Source organism: Trichechus manatus, unplaced genomic scaffold, assembly GCF_000243295.1.
Source record: "Trichechus manatus latirostris isolate Lorelei unplaced genomic scaffold, TriManLat1.0 scaffold00050, whole genome shotgun sequence".
Taxonomy (NCBI): Eukaryota; Metazoa; Chordata; class Mammalia; order Sirenia; family Trichechidae; genus Trichechus; species Trichechus manatus.
In genome coordinates, this window is record NW_004443986.1 from 8,317,503 (window position 1) to 8,336,926 (window position 19,424).

The 19,424-nt window shown below is 38.0% G+C and overlaps 1 protein-coding gene across 1 annotated transcript in view; it reads left to right on the forward strand.

Moving 5' to 3' along the window:
* Positions 1-19,424, forward strand: part of LOC101351062 (dynein heavy chain 11, axonemal) — a 334,378-nt gene that overhangs the window by 159,174 nt on the left and 155,780 nt on the right. Inside the window, exons 44-48 of the mRNA XM_023732310.1 lie at positions 106-267; positions 757-950; positions 5,214-5,376; positions 6,309-6,432; positions 6,869-7,011. Coding sequence (XP_023588078.1) covers positions 106-267; positions 757-950; positions 5,214-5,376; positions 6,309-6,432; positions 6,869-7,011 — 786 coding nt within the window. The remainder of the gene's footprint in view (positions 1-105; positions 268-756; positions 951-5,213; positions 5,377-6,308; positions 6,433-6,868; positions 7,012-19,424) is intronic.

Sequence of the window (19,424 nt, forward strand, 5' to 3'; positions counted from 1 at the left end):
CTTTTAACTTAACAAATTGCTAACCTCAGAACATAGTTAAAGATCTTACCATGGCATATCATCAGCTTCTGAATTAGAAGTATTTTTCCTGTTCTTGCCTTGTAGGGGATTTTATTTGCTTCTCCTGAATGTTTGAAAGGTCCAAATGATTTAATACACCTGTGGCTTCATGAATCTTCCCGTGTTTATGGAGACAAACTGATAGACACAAAGGATTGTGATTTGTTTCAGAAAAAAATGCTGGAAACTGCTTATAAACATTTTGAAGTAAGTGTATGACTGTCAGAAGTCACTGTTTCCTCTAGCACCAACTGGAGTTGGGCCAAAGTTAGAGAAGAGTGTGAGTGAACTGTGTGAGTGCTTATCTTTCCGAAATAGCTGTGATTCCAAAATACGGTTAGTCTGTACTTGGGAACATTCCACCCACCTACTCATGGATTGAGGCTTCCTTGGGTGGAGCAAACAGTTAAGCTCTCGACTACTAGATGAAAGGTTGGTGGTTCGAACCCTCTCCGCGGAGCCTTGGAAGATAGGCCTGGTGATCTGCTTCTGAAAGGTCACAGCCTTGAAAACCCTATGGAGCACAGTTCTGCTCTGACACACATGGGGTGGTCATGAGTCGGAATCGACTCTATGGCAAATAACAACAACTCATGAATTGATCTGTAAGCTTTTCCTTTAGCAGGACAGTCTGCTCCCTGATGAGTCATTTTGGATGGTTGACCTAACCAGGTTTCTCTCTGCCTCATTCTGCAGGGTATAGACAAGCACGCACTGCTTCAACAGCCCCTCATTTATTGCCACTTTGCTAATGGCGGGGATGATCCATGCTACATGCCCGTGAAGGACTGGGAGGTGCTGAAGACGATCCTTACAGAGACATTAGACAACTACAACGAACTACATGCTGCTATGCACCTAGTTTTATTTGAAGATGCCGTGCAACATGTGTGAGTTGACTAGTCAGGATGCTTTCTTCACTAACGTAAAAATGACTATATACGTATACAGTGTCATTATTTTTCTGGGTACCCACAATTACTTTGTTAATTATTGTTACTGTTTTTAATAGATCCTACTAAGCAATCTAAACTATCAGTTCTTGACTATTGGTCATCATACAATATAAGAATATAGAAATGTCTTTATTAATTGTGTCTCAATTTTAATAATGTCTTACACTACTTTCTGAAGTGCTATCGCATCCATCATTTCATTTCACGGCAGCCCTGATAGGTAAGAATATTAAGAAAGAGGAGGACTTGTTCAAAGTTTATAAGTTTAAAGTTTGTAAATGACAGCACCAAAACTCAAACCTGTTTCCAGTGACGAACCGTGTTTTGTTGAGTGCCTACTGTGTGCCAGGCAGGAACATTGGCAGCCTATACAGCACCTTTGTGCACATTAGAAAAAAGGAGCATCTTTTCTTGGCAGACAGATTAGAAAAAGGCCCCTGGTGGAGAGCTTGGCTGACAAGGCTCTTCCTCACCTCCTAGACTGGACACCTTGGTGCAATGCACAGACTACGTACATTGATAGCACCCTGCTGTCAGACACATTCTAGGTACTGGGGATACAGCAGTGAACAAGATGGAGCAGTCCCTTCTCTAATTGGGTTTACATATTAGTGATATATATGGGCACTTATAAGGAAATGAACAAATAAGCAAGAAAAATATCAGAGAGTGATGTGTCATGTGGAAAAATAAAATATGTTGATTCTGGTAAATAAGATATGAGGATCTGAGAGTGGCTGGGTATCTGTGTGTAGAGGTGATATTCAAGGTGAGATGTAAATAAGCAGGAGCAGGGCATGCAGAGATCTGGAGGAAGAGCCCTCTGAACACAGGGCATATTTCATGTGACCCTGAGGCAGGAATAAGCTTGGAATGTTGGAGAAACAGAAAAAGTGCCAGGGTGACTACAGCGTAGGGAAAAGCTGGGGAGAGGAGTAGATGATGTGGATGGAGAGGCAGAAACTAGCCTTACTTACATGGGGTATTTCCTTGTAGCCAGGGTAGGGAGTTTAGATTTTATCCTAAGGGCAGTGAGAAGGTATTGGGCAGATTCTTGCATGGAAATGATAGGATTTATTGTATAGTCCATACAGCTCGCCATTGCTGCTGTGTGTGGAAAGCAGATTTATGGCCAATACTATCCTAGTCCAAACCACCATCGTATCTCACTGGCCTTTCTAATAAGTGGCATTTAGGCAAAGACAAAAACAATAAAAAAGGAAATCATCATTAGAGACAAGGAGAGGAAGGATGAATGCAAGGAAGGGAATCCAAACAGAGAAATAAAAATGGAGAATTCAATTTTTAGAAGAGTTATTCTTTAAAATGTCTAGCCCAAGTACAGAAGAAAAAATGTGGAGCCTACCTCATCATCAGTTGTTATAAACATGCTAAGCATTGATTGTTTTAGTGATCCTTTTGTGGTTGCAATCTTCTGGGTATGAAGACAAAGGAAGTTTCAGTTAGAACTTGTGACCATAGCGTTAAATGGATGATTATTAATACTGTTTCTGGTTGCATTAGTACACCCTGACTATGTATACGGATCCCTGGTGGTGCAGTGGTTAAGAACTACAGCTGCTAACCAAAAGGTCGGCAGTTTGAATCCGCTAGCCGCTCCTTGGAAACACTATACTGTGTATCATGGCTCAGGTAAAACAAACCTCCCGTTGACACTGAGGAAAGGGATCTTCCCATATAATCCTTCAACATGGAATTCTCCCTGCTTAAAAGGGAAGGCTGTTACTTTGATCAGGGATTATGAGCTACAAGCTGATTTACTCAGTGTTACAGGTGATTTAAGAATGTGTCCTTGAGTGCTGTAGAAAGGGACTTTGCCACGTAGAGAATCTCATGAGGTAAAGATCTCACAGCATAATTTAAAATGAAATGAAAACCCTCATTCTTTGTTTGAGGCTTTGCGTGTGTCAGAGTGATTTTATGCCTTTTCCAGGGCTGTTCTGTTGTGTGTCGTTTAAAGTAAGATGGAATGGGATGACTGTGGTAGCAAAAATCACCTGTCTTTTCAGTTATTACAGGTTTTCAGGAAATGCTCACACATGCTGGTCCCAGGATAAGTGACCCCCAACTTCATTTTGTCAAAAGCACTCTTTAAAAAAAAGAAGTCACAGAGATCATTTAAGGCCTGAAGTTAAATTCATTTCAGAAAGCCACCTAAAGCAGAGAAGGTGGCATCTAATTTTTTTTTGCATTTGGTTATCCATATTCTTCTATTTCATTTTATTGGTTATATTAATATTTGTAATATAATTATGACACATTTCTTTAACAGAACCTACATTTTGATAATTTTAAAACCAACTTGTTCATAACTGTATGTATGAAAGCAGTAATATCATAAAGTGTAGCAGTAATAGCAATAGCTTAAGCATTCAGAATTTGCTTGGAAAACATAGAGGAAGGGATTAGTTGGTCTTGCTGGAAATTTAACTTTGTGGTACTGAATGATTTCAGTAGATTATGTGCAAGTACTCCAAGCACTGGGAAAGCTTTAGTGTGAAGGAAGTAAGGCCATATACAGAGGCAAATGTTTCATCTGCGTAAAGTAATTCACATGTGAGATGTTCATTGGTCTAAACAAATTCATTCTTTCCAAAGTAATGCTAAAGCAAAGTATTCTGACACAAAGGCATTCTCCCTTTGTCTTAGGCTGGGTTCTCTAGAGAAGCAAAACCAGGGAAGCATATAAATATATATAGAGAGAGATTTATATCAAGGAAATGGCTCATACGATTGTAGAGGCTGGAACGTCCCAAGTCAGTGGATCACAATAGAGGCTTCTCCCAATTCACGTAGATGCAGGGACTGGCGAACCCAAGATCAACAGGTCAGAGAGCAGGGCTCTTGCTCACAGGCTGTGAAGATCTATGAATCCCAAGATTGGCAGGCAAGACTGCAAGGCTTCTTCTGATTCACATAGCTGTAGTGGCTGGCCAACCCAAGATCTGCAGGTCAGAGGGCTCCTGCTCACAGGTGGGGAAGATTGACAAATCCCAAGACTGGCAGATAAGCTGATAGCTCAAGTCCCAAGAACCCGGAAATCAGATAAACAGGAGGCAGCCACAGGATCCAGAGCAAGCAAAAAGCCAGAACACTGCTTATATTTGGATGCAGGCCACACGCCCCAGGAAACTTCCTTTCAACTGACTGGCTACTCACAGCAGATCCCATCATGGGAGTGATCATATATAAACACTGAGAATCATGACCCAGCCAAGCTGACAGATAATCTTAACCTTACACCTTTGTACTTGGATGCTGATGTGGAATTGGCATCTTTCTTGTTAATTAAACATTTTTAACGCTTAGACAAAAGGACTTGTATATATTTTATTTCTTGATATTGTGGTAAAATACCACATAAAATTTGCCATTTTAAACCATTTGCACACTCACCATATTGTACAACCATCGCCACTATTTGTTTCCAAAACTCTTTCATCACCCTAAACAGAAACTCCGTACCCATTAAGCTCTCTTTCCTCTAACCTATGGTAACCACTAATCTACTTTCTGTCTCTATGCATTTGCCTCTTCCAGATATTTGATAAGAGTGGCATCATAAAATGTTTGTCCTTTTTTGTCTGGCTTATTTCACTTAGCATAGTGTTTTCAAGATTCCACCTTGTTGAAATATGTATTAGAACTTTATTTCTCTTCATGACGGAATAATATTCTGTTGTATTGATCTAGCACTTGTTTTTTTTTTTAATCCATTCCTTTGTTAATGGACACTTGGTTTGTTTCCAACTTTTGGCTACTTTGAATAGTGCTACAGTGAACATTGGTGTCTAAGTATCTGTTTGAGTCCCTGCTTTCAAGTCTTTTGGGTGTATGCCTAGGAGTGGAATTGCTGGGTCATATGATAATTCTGTGTTTAACGTTTTGAGGACCAGCCAAGCTGTTTTCTTTCTTGAATTGTGGTAGGCAGTAATAAAGCAGTGAGACTCCAAAAGGTTATCAGCATAGGAAAGTTTGTTAGGCAAGTAGTTTGAGGACAAAAATGCAGGCAACATCTTTGCTTGATAGGGAAACATATGAGCAGTGTTTAAAAGTTTGGAAGAAAAATGGGAATTTAGTCTAAATATTTATCTAAAAACTAACAACACATACAAAAGAACGTAGGCCCAGAGCAGTTTGTAACGCACGCGTGGTGGATTCACTTTCTCTCACCAGGTGCCGCATCAGTCGAATCTTAAGAACCCCTCAGGGCTACGCGCTCTTGGTTGGGGTGGGGGGCAGTGGCAAGCAGAGCTTGTCTCGGCTGGCAGCTTACATTTGCAGCCTGGAGGTGTTTCAGATCACTCTGACTGAAGGCTATGGAATCCAAGACCTTCAGGTAAGTAAGGGCGATAGGCGGTACTTTTGAACTTTGTCTGGCGGATTAAGTATAAGCTGACAGTTCTCCAGTAGCTGCAGTGACTCTCAGAATTGGCCAAGGCCTCCCCAGCCATGAGAGGGGACAATTGCAAACAATTACAGTTTACCTTTGGCTGTTTTGCCTTCGTGCCCAAATTAGAAATCATATATTCTGATCCTTTGGCTCAGAAAATATTTAATTAAATCCTTGCTTACACAAATGAGTTTTTATTTTGCATTAACCAAACTTCATGTTAACACTGTTAGATTCCCTGTGTAATGGAGAAGAAAAAAAGAAAGAAACTTCCTTTATAAGTGCAAGTAGATTTCTTCCACTTTGGGAAAGAATTTGGAAAATAAAATGCAGGGGGAATAGCACATTTAAGAAACTCAAACTCACCTGTGTTTTTTCAGAGTTTGCTTTTTAATCACAATAGTACTTAAAAGACAGTATGTAAGGTTTGTGGCAAGTGCAATGTCACACCGAAAACACAAACTACATGCTTTTAATATTACTAAGCAAAATATATAGAAAGAAAAACAATTTTCAGTGAAATAGGCAATTAATGAAATGCGCCAAGACTTCCTTTTAACTGCATTGCTTGAGAAAGGCGTCATCGAACTCGCTTCTACTCTATTAGAAGGGAGGTGCCCTTAATCTGCAGCCTGTTTTCTTCCCTGTGTTCCAGTAGGCTGCAAACATGGCGCACATCGTTATATGCTAGAAACGGAGGTGATGTCACGTGGTTTTCCCCTACAATAGGGTCACTGAGAGGAAAGAATATATAGAGAAGGCCCAGTATGCTGCTATCACATTATACTTACTTAATTCTTCCCTGCAGCCACACACATACTTCCAGCTTCACATCAGCATTTTAACAAAACATGAATGATTACCTCCTCTCCTTACAGGTAGATCTTGCCAATTTGTACATCAGAACTGGAGCCAAGAACATGCCCACTGTGTTCCTGCTGACAGATGCCCAGGTTCTAGATGAGAGCTTTCTGGTGCTGATTAATGACTTGCTGGCATCAGGTGATTAAACCAACACATTCCTTGAAAAATCTTCCCCAAATGACAAATTATCTGTAGTTTCAGTGAACTTTGAAGAGAGATAATTTGTCTTTGAGATGTTTGCTGGGGCAGTCTTTGGCGAGAAACCTGTAAACCTAACTAATTTAAGGTGTATCTTAGTCTGCTTGTGGATGTGAAGTGCCTCGGAGAGGCCTTTAGCGAAGTAAATGTTATTCCTACACGTGTCGGTTTAGTGGGTGTGTTCACCCTAGCATGTCCTCGATGTGTTGTGTGTCTTGCAAATGCTAAAAGAAAAATGGCATTCCATATCTCAAACACTTCTTTTATCATTTAAGCTGAACTTTGTATTATAAATCACTTCAGGCATTAAACAGTCATAGCTAAAATTTAAATCATGAGGGCCTTTCAGTAATTCTCCTCATTCTTTTGGGGGCAGGAGAAATCCCAGATGTGTTCAGTGACGAAGATGTGGATAAGATAATTTCTGGAATTCGTAATGAAGTTCGTAGTCTGGGCATGGTAGATTCCAGAGAAAATTGCTGGAAATTCTTTTTGACCAGGGTGCGACTACAGCTCAAAGTAAGAAACGTGCCTTACATAAAATAAAGTATTTAAAACCTGCTGTTGAAATTATGATGTAATTCTATTTCAAGATTCATATCATAGATTTGAATTTCAGTCATTCATTTCGTAAAGACATTCAGTAATTCATTTTAAAGGACGTTTGCAGTTTTACATGCCTGTGTCTGGAATGTGCCTTCTTAAAGTGTCTCGTGATGCTGAGCTGCTACAAAATACTGTGCTAAGAAGTGTGTGTGATACTCAATTGAACTAGAGACGACCTCTGTCCTTCAGGAGTCTACGCTAGCATAGGAGACAAGAGACTTCCACAAATAAATGTAATACAAGGCAAATATAAATAGTGCCTTGGGAATGATATACAATAAACCTTATGGGATCTCAAAGGACTGCAGTATCCTTCCTAATTAGAGTAGGTTATCGTAGAGGAAGGGATGTGCCCTGTGTCAAGCATGGATCAGAATTCATGGGACGCAATGAGGGTAGGGAGGAACCTTCAGGGAAGGGAAATTGCGTTTATGTAAGAGTATGGACGGGACTGTACATTATGTTTGGAGAAACCCAAGATAGCTATAAATGACTGGAAGATAGACTTCCTGCTAGGGAAATGAGGTTGATAAGGCTGGGGAGGTAAATTGGGGTGAAACAAGGGATGTGTAAATCATCAAGTGAGTTCTGAATTAAGGAAGTGACCATTATGTCCGTACTTCAAGGAAGGTAATTTGGTAGCATTATAGAAGTCTCTCATGGCAATAAGACAACCGTCATGGTTATTTTAAGGGACAAGTTAGAAGATGATAAACACTTAATTAGGATAATAGCATTAGTAAATATAAGTTGTTGTTGTTGTTAGGTGCTGTTGAGTCGGTTCTGACTCATAACAAATGACCCTGTGTGCAACAAAACGGAATACTGCTTGGTCCTGCACCATCTTCACAAATATAAGTAGCATCAACAAACTTGTAGATTCGGTTTACAAAGCATGGGGCTGATAGCTTTTAAATTAAGTTTTTAGAATATCAATTTCTTTTTAGAAAAAAATTGGAATATGACTTTGAAATGAAAATTAAGCACATGGTCTGGAGGTGTGCTTTAAGAATGGCTATACTTTGAGTAGATGGAGGGAAGTGAAATGGATGTGCCTCTCAGGGCAACGGCATGAACAAAGACTTGTTCCAGCTAACATGGATGCACTGGTGAGACAGACGCTGTTGGGAAGGGTCTTGAGAGTAGGCTGTCAGAGACCATTGAAGGATTTTGAGAAAGGGAGTAACAGGAGGAAAGCCCACTTGTAAGAATATTAATAGAGTGGTGATGTGCAGAGTGTGCTGAGAGATGTTATAAACTATTACGATAATCCAGGAGTGGCCAGGGAATGAAGGGAGGGCAGTGGCAAATCTAAGGGAGATTTCAAAAGAACAAAAACGGGGTTTGGTAACAGATCAGATTTGGGAATGAAGTCACCCTGACAGATTACATTCTCAGAAGTCTTCCTATACGAGCAGATAATCTGAGCAAAGATAACCAAATCAACCATTAACATTGTGGCCAAGTCTCCATCCCAACAAAGGTGAGGGTGTCTTCAGCATCTGTTACTCTAAAAGGTAATTGAAAAATACACAAGGTATATTGTTTTATACTGTGGATCAGAGAAGAGAGAACTTTGGCTTTTAAAGTGGCTTATTTTTCACAATACACTATTTTTTAAAAATCTAGCCACAATCCAGTGAAGTAAATAGAAGTAGGATTTTGGAGATAAACTGAAGCACTTAGCTGTCATGTGGCCACAACTTACACTCAAAAAGTCCTGAGACTCAACCCAAGGTTCTTCCCCATAGAATACTCTATGTTATAATGTAGCTTATAGGGATTTAATGTAACCAAATAATAGCATCAGTAAAGGCCAAGTATTATAAGGAAACAAGCAAAGCCTCCAAACTCCTGGCCAGAAGCCAAATTAAGAATACTGTTATGGAAAATTCAGATCCTGGTATAGAAATAGTTGCTGCTGTTATTGGATGCTGTTGAGTTGATTCCAACTCATGGCAATCCCATATGACAGAGTACAACTGCCCCATAGGGTTTTCTTGGCTATAATCTTTACAAAGCAGATCACCAAGTCTTTTTCCCACGGAGCCACTGGGGGGGTTCGAACCACCAACTTTTCAACTAGCAGCAAAGAACTTAACCGTTGTGCCACCAGGGCTCCTACAGAAATAGTTAGTAACCTAAAAAAGTGACTACTTAGCTACTTCTAGTATTTTACACTTGTCCAGTTAGTAATAGGCTCTGTGACTGGTGTAGAGCTTGGTGCATACAAGGTAAGGGATGTGGAGCGGTATCCTTCACCTTGCTTGAAGGTTAAGGAGTAGAGTAACTGTAAATTTCCTCTATAATAAAATGGTGGTTTTGTGTATGACAGAACAAAAGGTTGCCTGGTCCTGTGCCATCTTCATGATCATTGGTATGTTTAAGTTCATTGTCGTGGCTGTTGTTTCAATCTGTCTTACTGAGGGTTTTCCTCATTTTTGCTGACCCTCTACTTTACCAGACATCATGTCCTCTTCTGGTAGGTCTTCCCTGATGATGTGTCCAGAGTAAGCAAGCTGAAGTCTCTCCATCCTTGCTTCTAAGGAATATTTTATTTGTTTTTCTTCTAAGACTGATTGGTTCATTCTTCTGGCGGTCCATGGTATATTCAGTATTCTTAACCAACACAATTCAAATGCATTAATTCTCCTGTCCAGCTTTCGCATGCATGCGAGGCGATTGAAAAGACTAATGCTTGCATCAGTCACGTCTTAAGTCATCTAAGTGACATTGTTGCTTTTGCTTTTTAAAAATTTGAAGAGGTCTTTTGCAGGAGATTGTCCCTATGTGATATGTCGTTTGATTTCTTGACTACTGCTTCCATGGACGTTCATTGTTGATCTAAGTAAAATGAAATTATTGACAACTTCATTTTTTTTTTCCATTTATCATGATCTTTTATCAGTCCAGTTGTGAGGAGTTTTGTTTTCTTCGCCTGCAGGCACAATCTGTACTGAAGATTGTAACCTTTGGCGTTGATTAGTAAGTGCAAGGTTGTGCCATCTGCGTATCACAAGTTGTTAATGAGTCTTTCTTAAGTCCTGATGCTGGGTTCTTCATTCTTTTGAGCACGTTCATATTATTCTTCTCTGTGGAGTAATCATAAATTTGTTTAACCATTCCTATATGGATAGAAAATTAAATTTCTTAAACTAAATTTATTATTAATTTTTTAGTTGATACAAAATTTACATAACATAAAATTCATCATTTTAAAGTGTAAATTCACTGGTTTTTAGGAATCCACAATTAAGTTGCTTAAATTTTTGCTACTACAAATAATGCCGCCTTGAGCATTTTTATGCTCATTTGTAATTGTACTTGTAAGAGTATATATTTAGCCAATTTAAGTGGAATTGGTGGGTCAAAGTGTAAACATGGTTCACATTTTGATAAACAATTTTAATAAGGAATTACGAATTGCCTCCAACAAGTTGGTACCAATTTACACTCTCAGCAACAGGGTGAAAGTTTCCCTGGACTGTTATCAATATATGTATTTTTTTATTTTGCCAATCTGGCCCCAAAATAAAATGTTTTTATTTAATATTCATTTTCTTTAATTATAAGTGAGCTTGATCAATACTTCACATATTTATTAACCATTCATATTTCTATTCTCATTCTTTGCCTACTTTTTTATTGCAATGTATAATAATTTACACAGTATAATTCTGGGATCAGTAGTAGAGAGACTTATTAAGATACTAGAGAACCTGGAAATAAACCTAATTAATGTGTTTATCAGTAGCCGTCGAGGAGATTCAGACTTATGGTGACCCCATGTGTGTCATAGTAGAATTGTGCTCCATAGGGTTTTCAATGGCTGATCTTTTGGAAGTAGATTATTGAGTCTTTTGTTCAAGGTGCCTCTGGGTAGACTTGAACCTCCACCCTTTCAGTCAGCAGTGAGTGCATCGACCATTTGCACCATCCAGGGACTAACCACAAAGTTAGCAGTTCGAATCCACCATCTGCTTCTTGGAAACCCTATTGGGCAGTTCTACTTCCTCCTATAGGACTGCTGTGAGCCGGAATCAACTCGACGACAATCGGCAATTGTTTTTTTGTATATTAATTATTTGTAGTCAGCTACCTTACTTGCTTCTCTTATTGTTTTTACTAGTTGGCTGATAACATATTGCCTGTAGGAAATAATAATTTTATCTTTTCTAATGTTTTATTTATTTATCTGTTCTCCTTTCTCATTGCATTGTTAAATACTATAGAACAAAGGTAAATAACAATAGTGATAGTGGGAATTTTGTCTTGATTTTTACTGTAATAGGGATGCCACTAATGTTTCACTGTTACATCTTAAATGCTGGCTTTTGATTTAGGACATAGAGCTTTTCAAACAAGTATCTATTAAATTCCTTTTCAGCATCTACTGAGATAATTATGTGGTTTTTCTCCTTGGACTTACTAATATTCACACAACCAAGCCCATTGCCATAGAGTAATGTAGGACAGCGTAGTACTGCCCCATAGGGTTTCCAAGGCTGTAATCTTCACGGAAGCAGACTGCCACATCTTTCACCTGTTGAGCAGTTGGTAGGTTTGAACCGCCGACCTTTCAGTTAGCAGCCACGTGCTTAACCACTGTGCCACGAGGGCTCCTTAATATTCCCATAATACAGTTTTATATACAGAAGTTTTATATTTTTATATTGTTAAATCCATCAGTCTTTTATGTTTTTCCTTTGATTCTGTGCTTAGGCAAACTTTACCAAAACTGTGATCAGTTTTATGTTCACGTCTATTGTTGTGTGATTTTTTTTTCTCTTTTGGCGAAAATATACACAGCCAAACATACATCCATTCAGCAATTTCTACATGTACAATTCAATGGCATTGATTATTCTTCACCTGTGTTAACCATTTTCATTATCTATTCCCAAATTATTTCACCACCATTAACTTAGACTCACTACCTCTTTAAACTTCTCATCAATGCTTTAGAGCTACTGTTGTTGATTTGATCTTGTATGGTGGCTCAGTGGTTAAGTGCTCAGTTGCGAACCAAAAGGTCAGGGGTTTGAACCCACCAGCCCCTCCATGGGAGAAAGATGTGGCAGTCTGCTTCCATAAGATTTACAGCTTTGGAAACCCTATGGGGCAGTTCTACTCTGTCCTATAAGGTCGCTATGAGTCAGCATCTACATGACAGCAGTGGGTTTTTGGTTATAATCCTTTTTATAGTCTCATTTTTTAGCATTTAACACTATACAGGCTAGAATTTATTTTGAAGTTATAGATCATTTCCTCTCACTGTCCCAGGATGGTTCACTGAATAACCCAGTTCTTCCCTATTGAAATTGGTAGTTTTCTTTAAAATGGTAAAGAGGAATAGGATTTTTCCTCCAAGTACTTCTGATCCCTCTGAGCCTCACCACTCAGTTTCATGCATCACGAGACAGGTCTCTGGTCAGCCCCATGGCCTCTCTACCCTGATGGAGAACTAATAAATGGCACAAAATGGGTCACCTTTTAGCTAGAAAATGGCAGCTTTTTCCCCTTTGATCCATATATATTAACCCCAAATCTTTGGAATTAAAAAATACAAAATTCCAGATTGCTGTGTTAGTTTTAAATATTGTGATATTCAGCAGATGTACTAAAGACTCAGAGTTTCCCATGAGCTGGTATCTCCTTTGCATATCTTCCAAGCCAGGCAGCATGGGAAGCTAAATGTGGTACAGGGTTGGTGAGCACACCTGGCAGGTCAAGCTAAATGATGTGAAGTTGCCACCCCATTACCCATGCTCACCACCCAAAGCCAGCTCCCATTTGGAATGCAGGGGCAGTGAGAACCTGTTGGCATGCAAAATGTGACCTCTGAATTCCACAGGGCAGTCCCCATTAAGGATCATCAGATGTGTGTCATTGAATTGCCTCCGATAAGCCGATGGATACTTGCCAAATGCCTTCTCTCCTTCACATCTGTTTGTGCCTCTTTTCCTGCGTGATTTTCATCTTACAGCTAGAGTCTAGTACTTTCATCTTCTCTCCTGCTGACCTTACCCGTTGCTGTCGAGTTGATTCTGACTTAGAGCAACCCTATAGGACAGAATAGAACTGCCCCCATAGGGTTTCCAAAGAGTGGCTGGCGAATTCAAACTGCTGACTTTTTGGTTAGCAGTCAAACACTTAACCACTGCACCCAGTAACTTCTTTCTTACCTTCTTTCCTGGTCATCTGATGCCATAGAAAACTTATATAGCAGCCTGTGATTCGTTTCCAAAAATTTAGGTATCTATCTGTCTGTGTCATTATCTATCTGGTAAATATAACATTTATGATAATATAAGAAATATATGTTCATTTTAGAGAGTTTAAAAATATAGAAATGTAGGAAGAAAATAAAAAATACCCATTATCCTAGCCTAGAGAAACACTTTGATAACATATTAGTTTTGTTCTTCCAGTTTTCTATGTAGGTATAAACACGTTCAAAGTACACATTCAAAAACTAATTTTTTTTGTTAAATATCTCACTATATTTTAAGTTTTTCTCTTTGCTTTTTTATAATTAGAAGGCTTCCACAGGAAAAAAAAATCAAATACTTCATCAATAATTTGTTGTATGGAGTAAGCTATTTTAACTTAAATGTACTTTATTCTAAATAACCATTTATATAAAATCTCCTTTATCTATTTAAACACTTTGCCAAATTTCCTATTGGTTTTTTTTTGGTAATTTTTATTGATTTACAGGGAGGAGATATATATATGGAACCCTGGTGGCGCAGTGATTAAGAGCTTGTCTGCTAACCAAAAGGTCAGCAGTTTGAATCCACCAGCTGCTCCTTGGAAACCCTGCGGAGCAGTTCTCCTGTGTCCTATAGGGTTGCTATGAGTCAGCATCGACCCAATGGCAACACGTTTGGTTTATATTTATATATATAGGTATATGTATACGTATACACACACACGCATACGTAATGCATGTGTTGTTGTTAGGTAGTGCCGTGGAGTCAGTTCCAGTTCACAGCGACCCTGTGTGCAACAGAATGAAACACTGCCCAGTCCTGTGCCATCCTCACAGTTGTTGCTGTGTTTGAGCCCATTGTTCCAGCCACTGTGTCAATCCATCTCATTGAGGGTCTTCCTCTTTTTGACCGACCCTCACTTTACCAAGTATGATGTCCTTCTCCAGAGACTGGTCCCTCCTGAAACATGTCTGAAGTACATGAGATGAAGTCTTGCCATCCTCTGTTCCAGTGAGCATTCTGGCTGTTATTCCTCCAAGACAGACCAATTCGTTCTTCTGGCAGTCCATGGTGTATTCAGTATTCTTCACCAACACCATAATTCAAAGGCATCAATTCTTTTTCGGTCTTCTTTATTCCTAGTCCAGCTTTCACATGCATATGAGGTGATTAAAAATACCATGGCTTGGATCAGGTGCACCTTAGTCCTCAAAGTGACGTCTTTGCTTTTTAACACTTTAAAGAGGTCTTTTGCAGCAGATTTGCCTAGTGCAGTATGTCGTTTGATTTCTTGATTGCTGCTTCCCTGGGTGTTGATATATATATACACGCATATATATATATGTGTGTGTGTGTGTGTGTATATATCCTCGTCTGTTTTACATGTTGTCAGTTTTTCTCAGAGTTTATTATAATTCTGTTAACTTTGTTTATGATGACTTCTGTTTTTCACTTATATGTATTAAAAATCTGTCAGACTGTTTCATGACTTTTGTGTGTTAAGACTTTTTAGGCAGCATTTTCCCACTTCATGATTCTAAAAATACTATCCTGAATTTTTTAAAATTAATTTATAATGCTTTAATGTTTAGCCCTGCATTTTGGTAAAGTATAAGATGGCAATACTATATTTTTTATATAATCTCTCCTTTCACTGCTAATTTTAAATGTCACCTATCTCATATATTAAATGCCTAAATATGTGTAATTCTATTTTTGGACTTTCTATTATGTCCTGTTAATCTGCTTATATATTCCTGCATTTATTATAGCTTTATGTTATATTTTGCAATCTAGTAGAACACTCCTCTCCTTCCTTTTCTATATTTACTTAGCTTTTTTGTACCTTTGCTTTCCCAGATGAGCTATGAAATCATTTTAACATTTAAAAAAAAAAATCCAATGAGACCGTATAGACTAATTTGGGGATGATGGATACATTTACGATGTTGAATGTTTCCATTTACTTACCTATACCTGTTTTATTTATTATAACTTATGTTTATTCCCTGATAGTGTTAATTCTTTTTCAATATTTTCTTTTTCAAAATATCCTTTGCTGTTCTTACCTGTTTTCATTCTATATGAACTTTAGAGTCACTTTGCCACGTTCCTCTAATCCTGCTGGGAATTATTAGAATTGCCTAAAATTTATTAATAGATGTTGACAGAATTAGCATTTTTATAATAATTGATCTCCAGGAATGTAGCACATCTCTTCATTTAGTCAATATGGCATATTTTCATATAAACCTTACACATTTCTCGTTAAGTTCTTGATCTTGCTAAATTTTCTAACTGATCATTGTGGATATGTAAGAAACCTATTGGGTAGATGGATGGATGGATGGATGGATGGATATTTATTTATTTATTTATTTATTTATTTATTGAATGCTCATTAATTCCAAAAGATTTTGTATAGTCTTCTTTAGGGTTTGCTGAATAGACAGTTATGTTATCTTTGAACGTTTACCCCTCCTTTCTAATAATCGCCTTTTCTGTGTCGTACCTTATGAAAGCTAGAACTTTCTGAACAACATTTAAAAGTGCCAATATTGGCCAGGTTTGCCTTATTTTTTATTTTAATGGGAATAACTTCAGTTTTTCATCATTAAGTAGTGGATGAAATGTTGGCTTGGAGATATATATATGTGTGTGTATGTATATGTATATATAGAAAGAGAGAGAGGTGTTGTATTTTGTCGTATCTGTTTTTATTTAACCCTCTTCTCACTTTTATTTTCTGCCTTCGTCTTGGTCTGTTCTCTCATTAGAAATTTTTATAATTTTCCTTCCTTCTAGCCTCTTGAGGATACCAAGCAGGTTTTTATCTTTTCTTCAGGTTATCATATTAAATTAACTTCAGAGGAATTGTCTTCCTTTTAATCTTCAGGATGCTTTTTTTTTGTTTTTCTTGGCTTTGCGTTATGTTTTCCTCAAGCCTCGTTTGACTTGTTTCTTCCTTTTCCTTCTTGGGTAGAAGAGCGAGCAGTTCACATCTGGGGTTTAGCAACATATAGCGTGGGTGGTTTGCTTGGGCTCAAATGGCAATTTGTCTATATATGTTAGTATGATAGTCTCAACAGAAATGCTTAGCAGTACTCATATCCAGTCATCCTATTAACGTAGTGGCACATAGCATAAGCCAGAAGTCTTGATACTAACACTGTAATTTTCATGATGTATCTTTGATCTTGTATAAAAAGCTCAAATACTGACCTACTCATTAGAAAATCTGATCTCTAGACACATCACAGTTGCATGATTGTAAAGTCAAGTCTCTTCGTAGCTACATCTGGTAGATGAGCAGAACATCTGGAGTCTTTTCCTCTGTTTGGATGTCCATCTAGTTGTCTTATCAGTGAGATATGTCATTTTTTATTGCTACTGCCTCTTATCTGACACTTGCAATGATGAAGAACACAAAACACTCTAATGCCTAGCTTGCACCAGTGCCCTGTCAGTCCCTACCCCACGAAAATGTTTTGCTTGTTAGGACTCTGAATTCCCAACCTCTCTGAATACAGTCGTGCATTGCTTAACGTCCGCAATGCATTCTATAGGGTAGGAGGTCATGTGAGTTGGACATTGTGCAAACACCATATTGTATAGGCAGTCCCCAGGTTCCAAACTTTTGTACAACCCATAGTTACAGACTAACCCCTTGAAAATTCAAGGTACATACAATGGTTCGTAATAACAAACGGGTGCCTGACAGCAAATTTGCTTTGTATGCAAGAGATGTGAGATACATGTGTTGCATGCAGGAAGCTGTTGCATTCACTACGTCTGGTTATGTCCGCTACAGCTCATTCTCCAGTCGGGATTTCTGAACTTATGGGACCACGGATGTATATGCAGTCGGACATTGCCCAAATGGATGTTATGCAGCACATGACTCTCCAGAGCTCTGCCTTTTTCCCTCTCGTTTTCTCATAGTGTTTCACATAAGTAGAATGAAGAGGACTGCAGAAGGAGGCGAGGGTGTGACCTTATACTCTGTATGAGGTTCAGTCTTTGAGATTTCATTAAAAATCTCAAAAAAATTAGGACACAAATATCAATATTTTATTTTGCCCAGAAGTATATTTTTTCTAAGCTGCCATCTCCTTACTTATTCACTTATCCATTCATTTATTTAATGACTATTGTGCGCCTGTGATATGATGGGTCCTGGGGTTATGATAGCACACAGGAGCTGACACAGTTCCTGCCCACCTCCAGCTTACCTTCTTGTTGGAAAGACAAGCTTCAACCCAATTATCTCACAAACAAATATAAAATTGTAACTATATATGTGTGTGTGTGTGTGTATATATATATGAGAGGTATGGGGTACATAAGATAACAGGAGATAGGACAATTAAAATTTCATTAAGGAAATAATTATTAGGAAGAACTCCAAAGAGTGAGTAAAAGTCATTGTTATTATTTTGTAAAAGAAAAAGTTAACCCCAGAAATGAAGGGCTTAATCCCAGAATGAAGGACATCCCTAGCACAGTAGCATAGATCATAAGCCAAAAACATCTCATGACATGGTTCAAATACTGACCTGTTCAATAGAAAAAAATAGGCATAGTATTTTTGTAGAAGATACTATTAGATGTGGTTTGGGGGCTGCGGACTGGCCTAGAAAGCAGCAGGGCAGCTGGGATGAGTGTTCCTCTTACCGTCTTTACTTGTCAGGAATGGGTTTGCTCTTTGCCGTATGTTGGAATTCCACATACAGTTACCTTTATGAATAGATGAGTTTCATTGTGAAAAAAGAATTAAAACGCCATGATATAAAATATTACATTTTTTAAAAATCTGTGATCACCTATATTATACATCAAAGGTCATAGGAATGATTTCATTGTGTATTATGTAAAAAGGAAATAAGTATAAAAATGTATTGAATGTGTATATGTTGAAAATGCTGTTTAATTTTATAAAAAGAATTGAAATTAAAAGGTTATTAGGTGGAGGAGGATGATGCAGGGAGACTAAAACGTTCAAACTGGGGAGTATTTTTCTGTGCTAAATCTCTATACCTATGAGGTTCTCACAATACAATTCATTTCTTATTATTCTTGAAATATACTGAGACTTCTGAGGATAAAGGCAAACATAACTTGTGGATAAAAGCTTACAAAGTAAATATGTGATAAAGTTATTTCTATCTGAGAATAAACTATATCAACTGGAAAAAAATACAGAATGACTATAGCAATTCAAATTTCCATTACAAGATGAAATGGACTGAGTCCTGTTAGTGAGCCACAAATAAATATGTGCTTACGGTGAGAACTTATCTAAAAGTAATTGAAGCATATTACAAAGCACAATGAAAAGTGGGTTATTGCAAATGAGTCATAACACCTGTGTAGACCAAAAAACAAAGCAAACAGAATAGAAAATTCTATGGTATGGATTCCAAAGGCAAGTTCTTGACATCCAAATGTTAGAGCTGCAGGAAATACATAGATGGTGATTTTAGGGTTGGCTTTTTACTTGAGAGATTTTGCTCTTAGAAAGGAGCACAGCTGCCTGAGACATTTTTAACTTTATTTTCTTAGCCAACTGTTCTTTCCATTTCTACTGTTAGGAACTAACTTATGCCAATTTGGTAAACCAATTGGGTCATTTGTAATTGTTAGGAAAATTTTATTTGAGGATGATGGTATCTTCAGTGACCTCCAATACTTAAAAAAAAAAAAAAATACAGAGTTCCGGCAAAATGGCGCTCTAGGCAGAAGCACCACGCCGTCCTTCCACAGCAAAGATCTGAAAAACTAAGCTGAACAGAGAATACAACAATCCTGAAACCCAAAACATCAAATGAAGAGATACTATCCAAAACCAAAAGAGATACAACAGGGAATCAGAGCAGTTAATCAATAAATGACAACAACATCAAAACAATAAAAGAGGGAATAAACGGGATAGGTATAGAACCTTCTAATGGAGAGGAAGGCAAGGAGATACCAAGTAATGGTAGCCTGCTTCAAACTTAGAAAGATAAGGGTAAAATTCATGGTAACTACAAAGAAAGTTAACAAACATACTCATAAAAATAAAGAGGAAAAACATAAAGTCTCAGCAAAAACAAAACCTACAAGAACAAA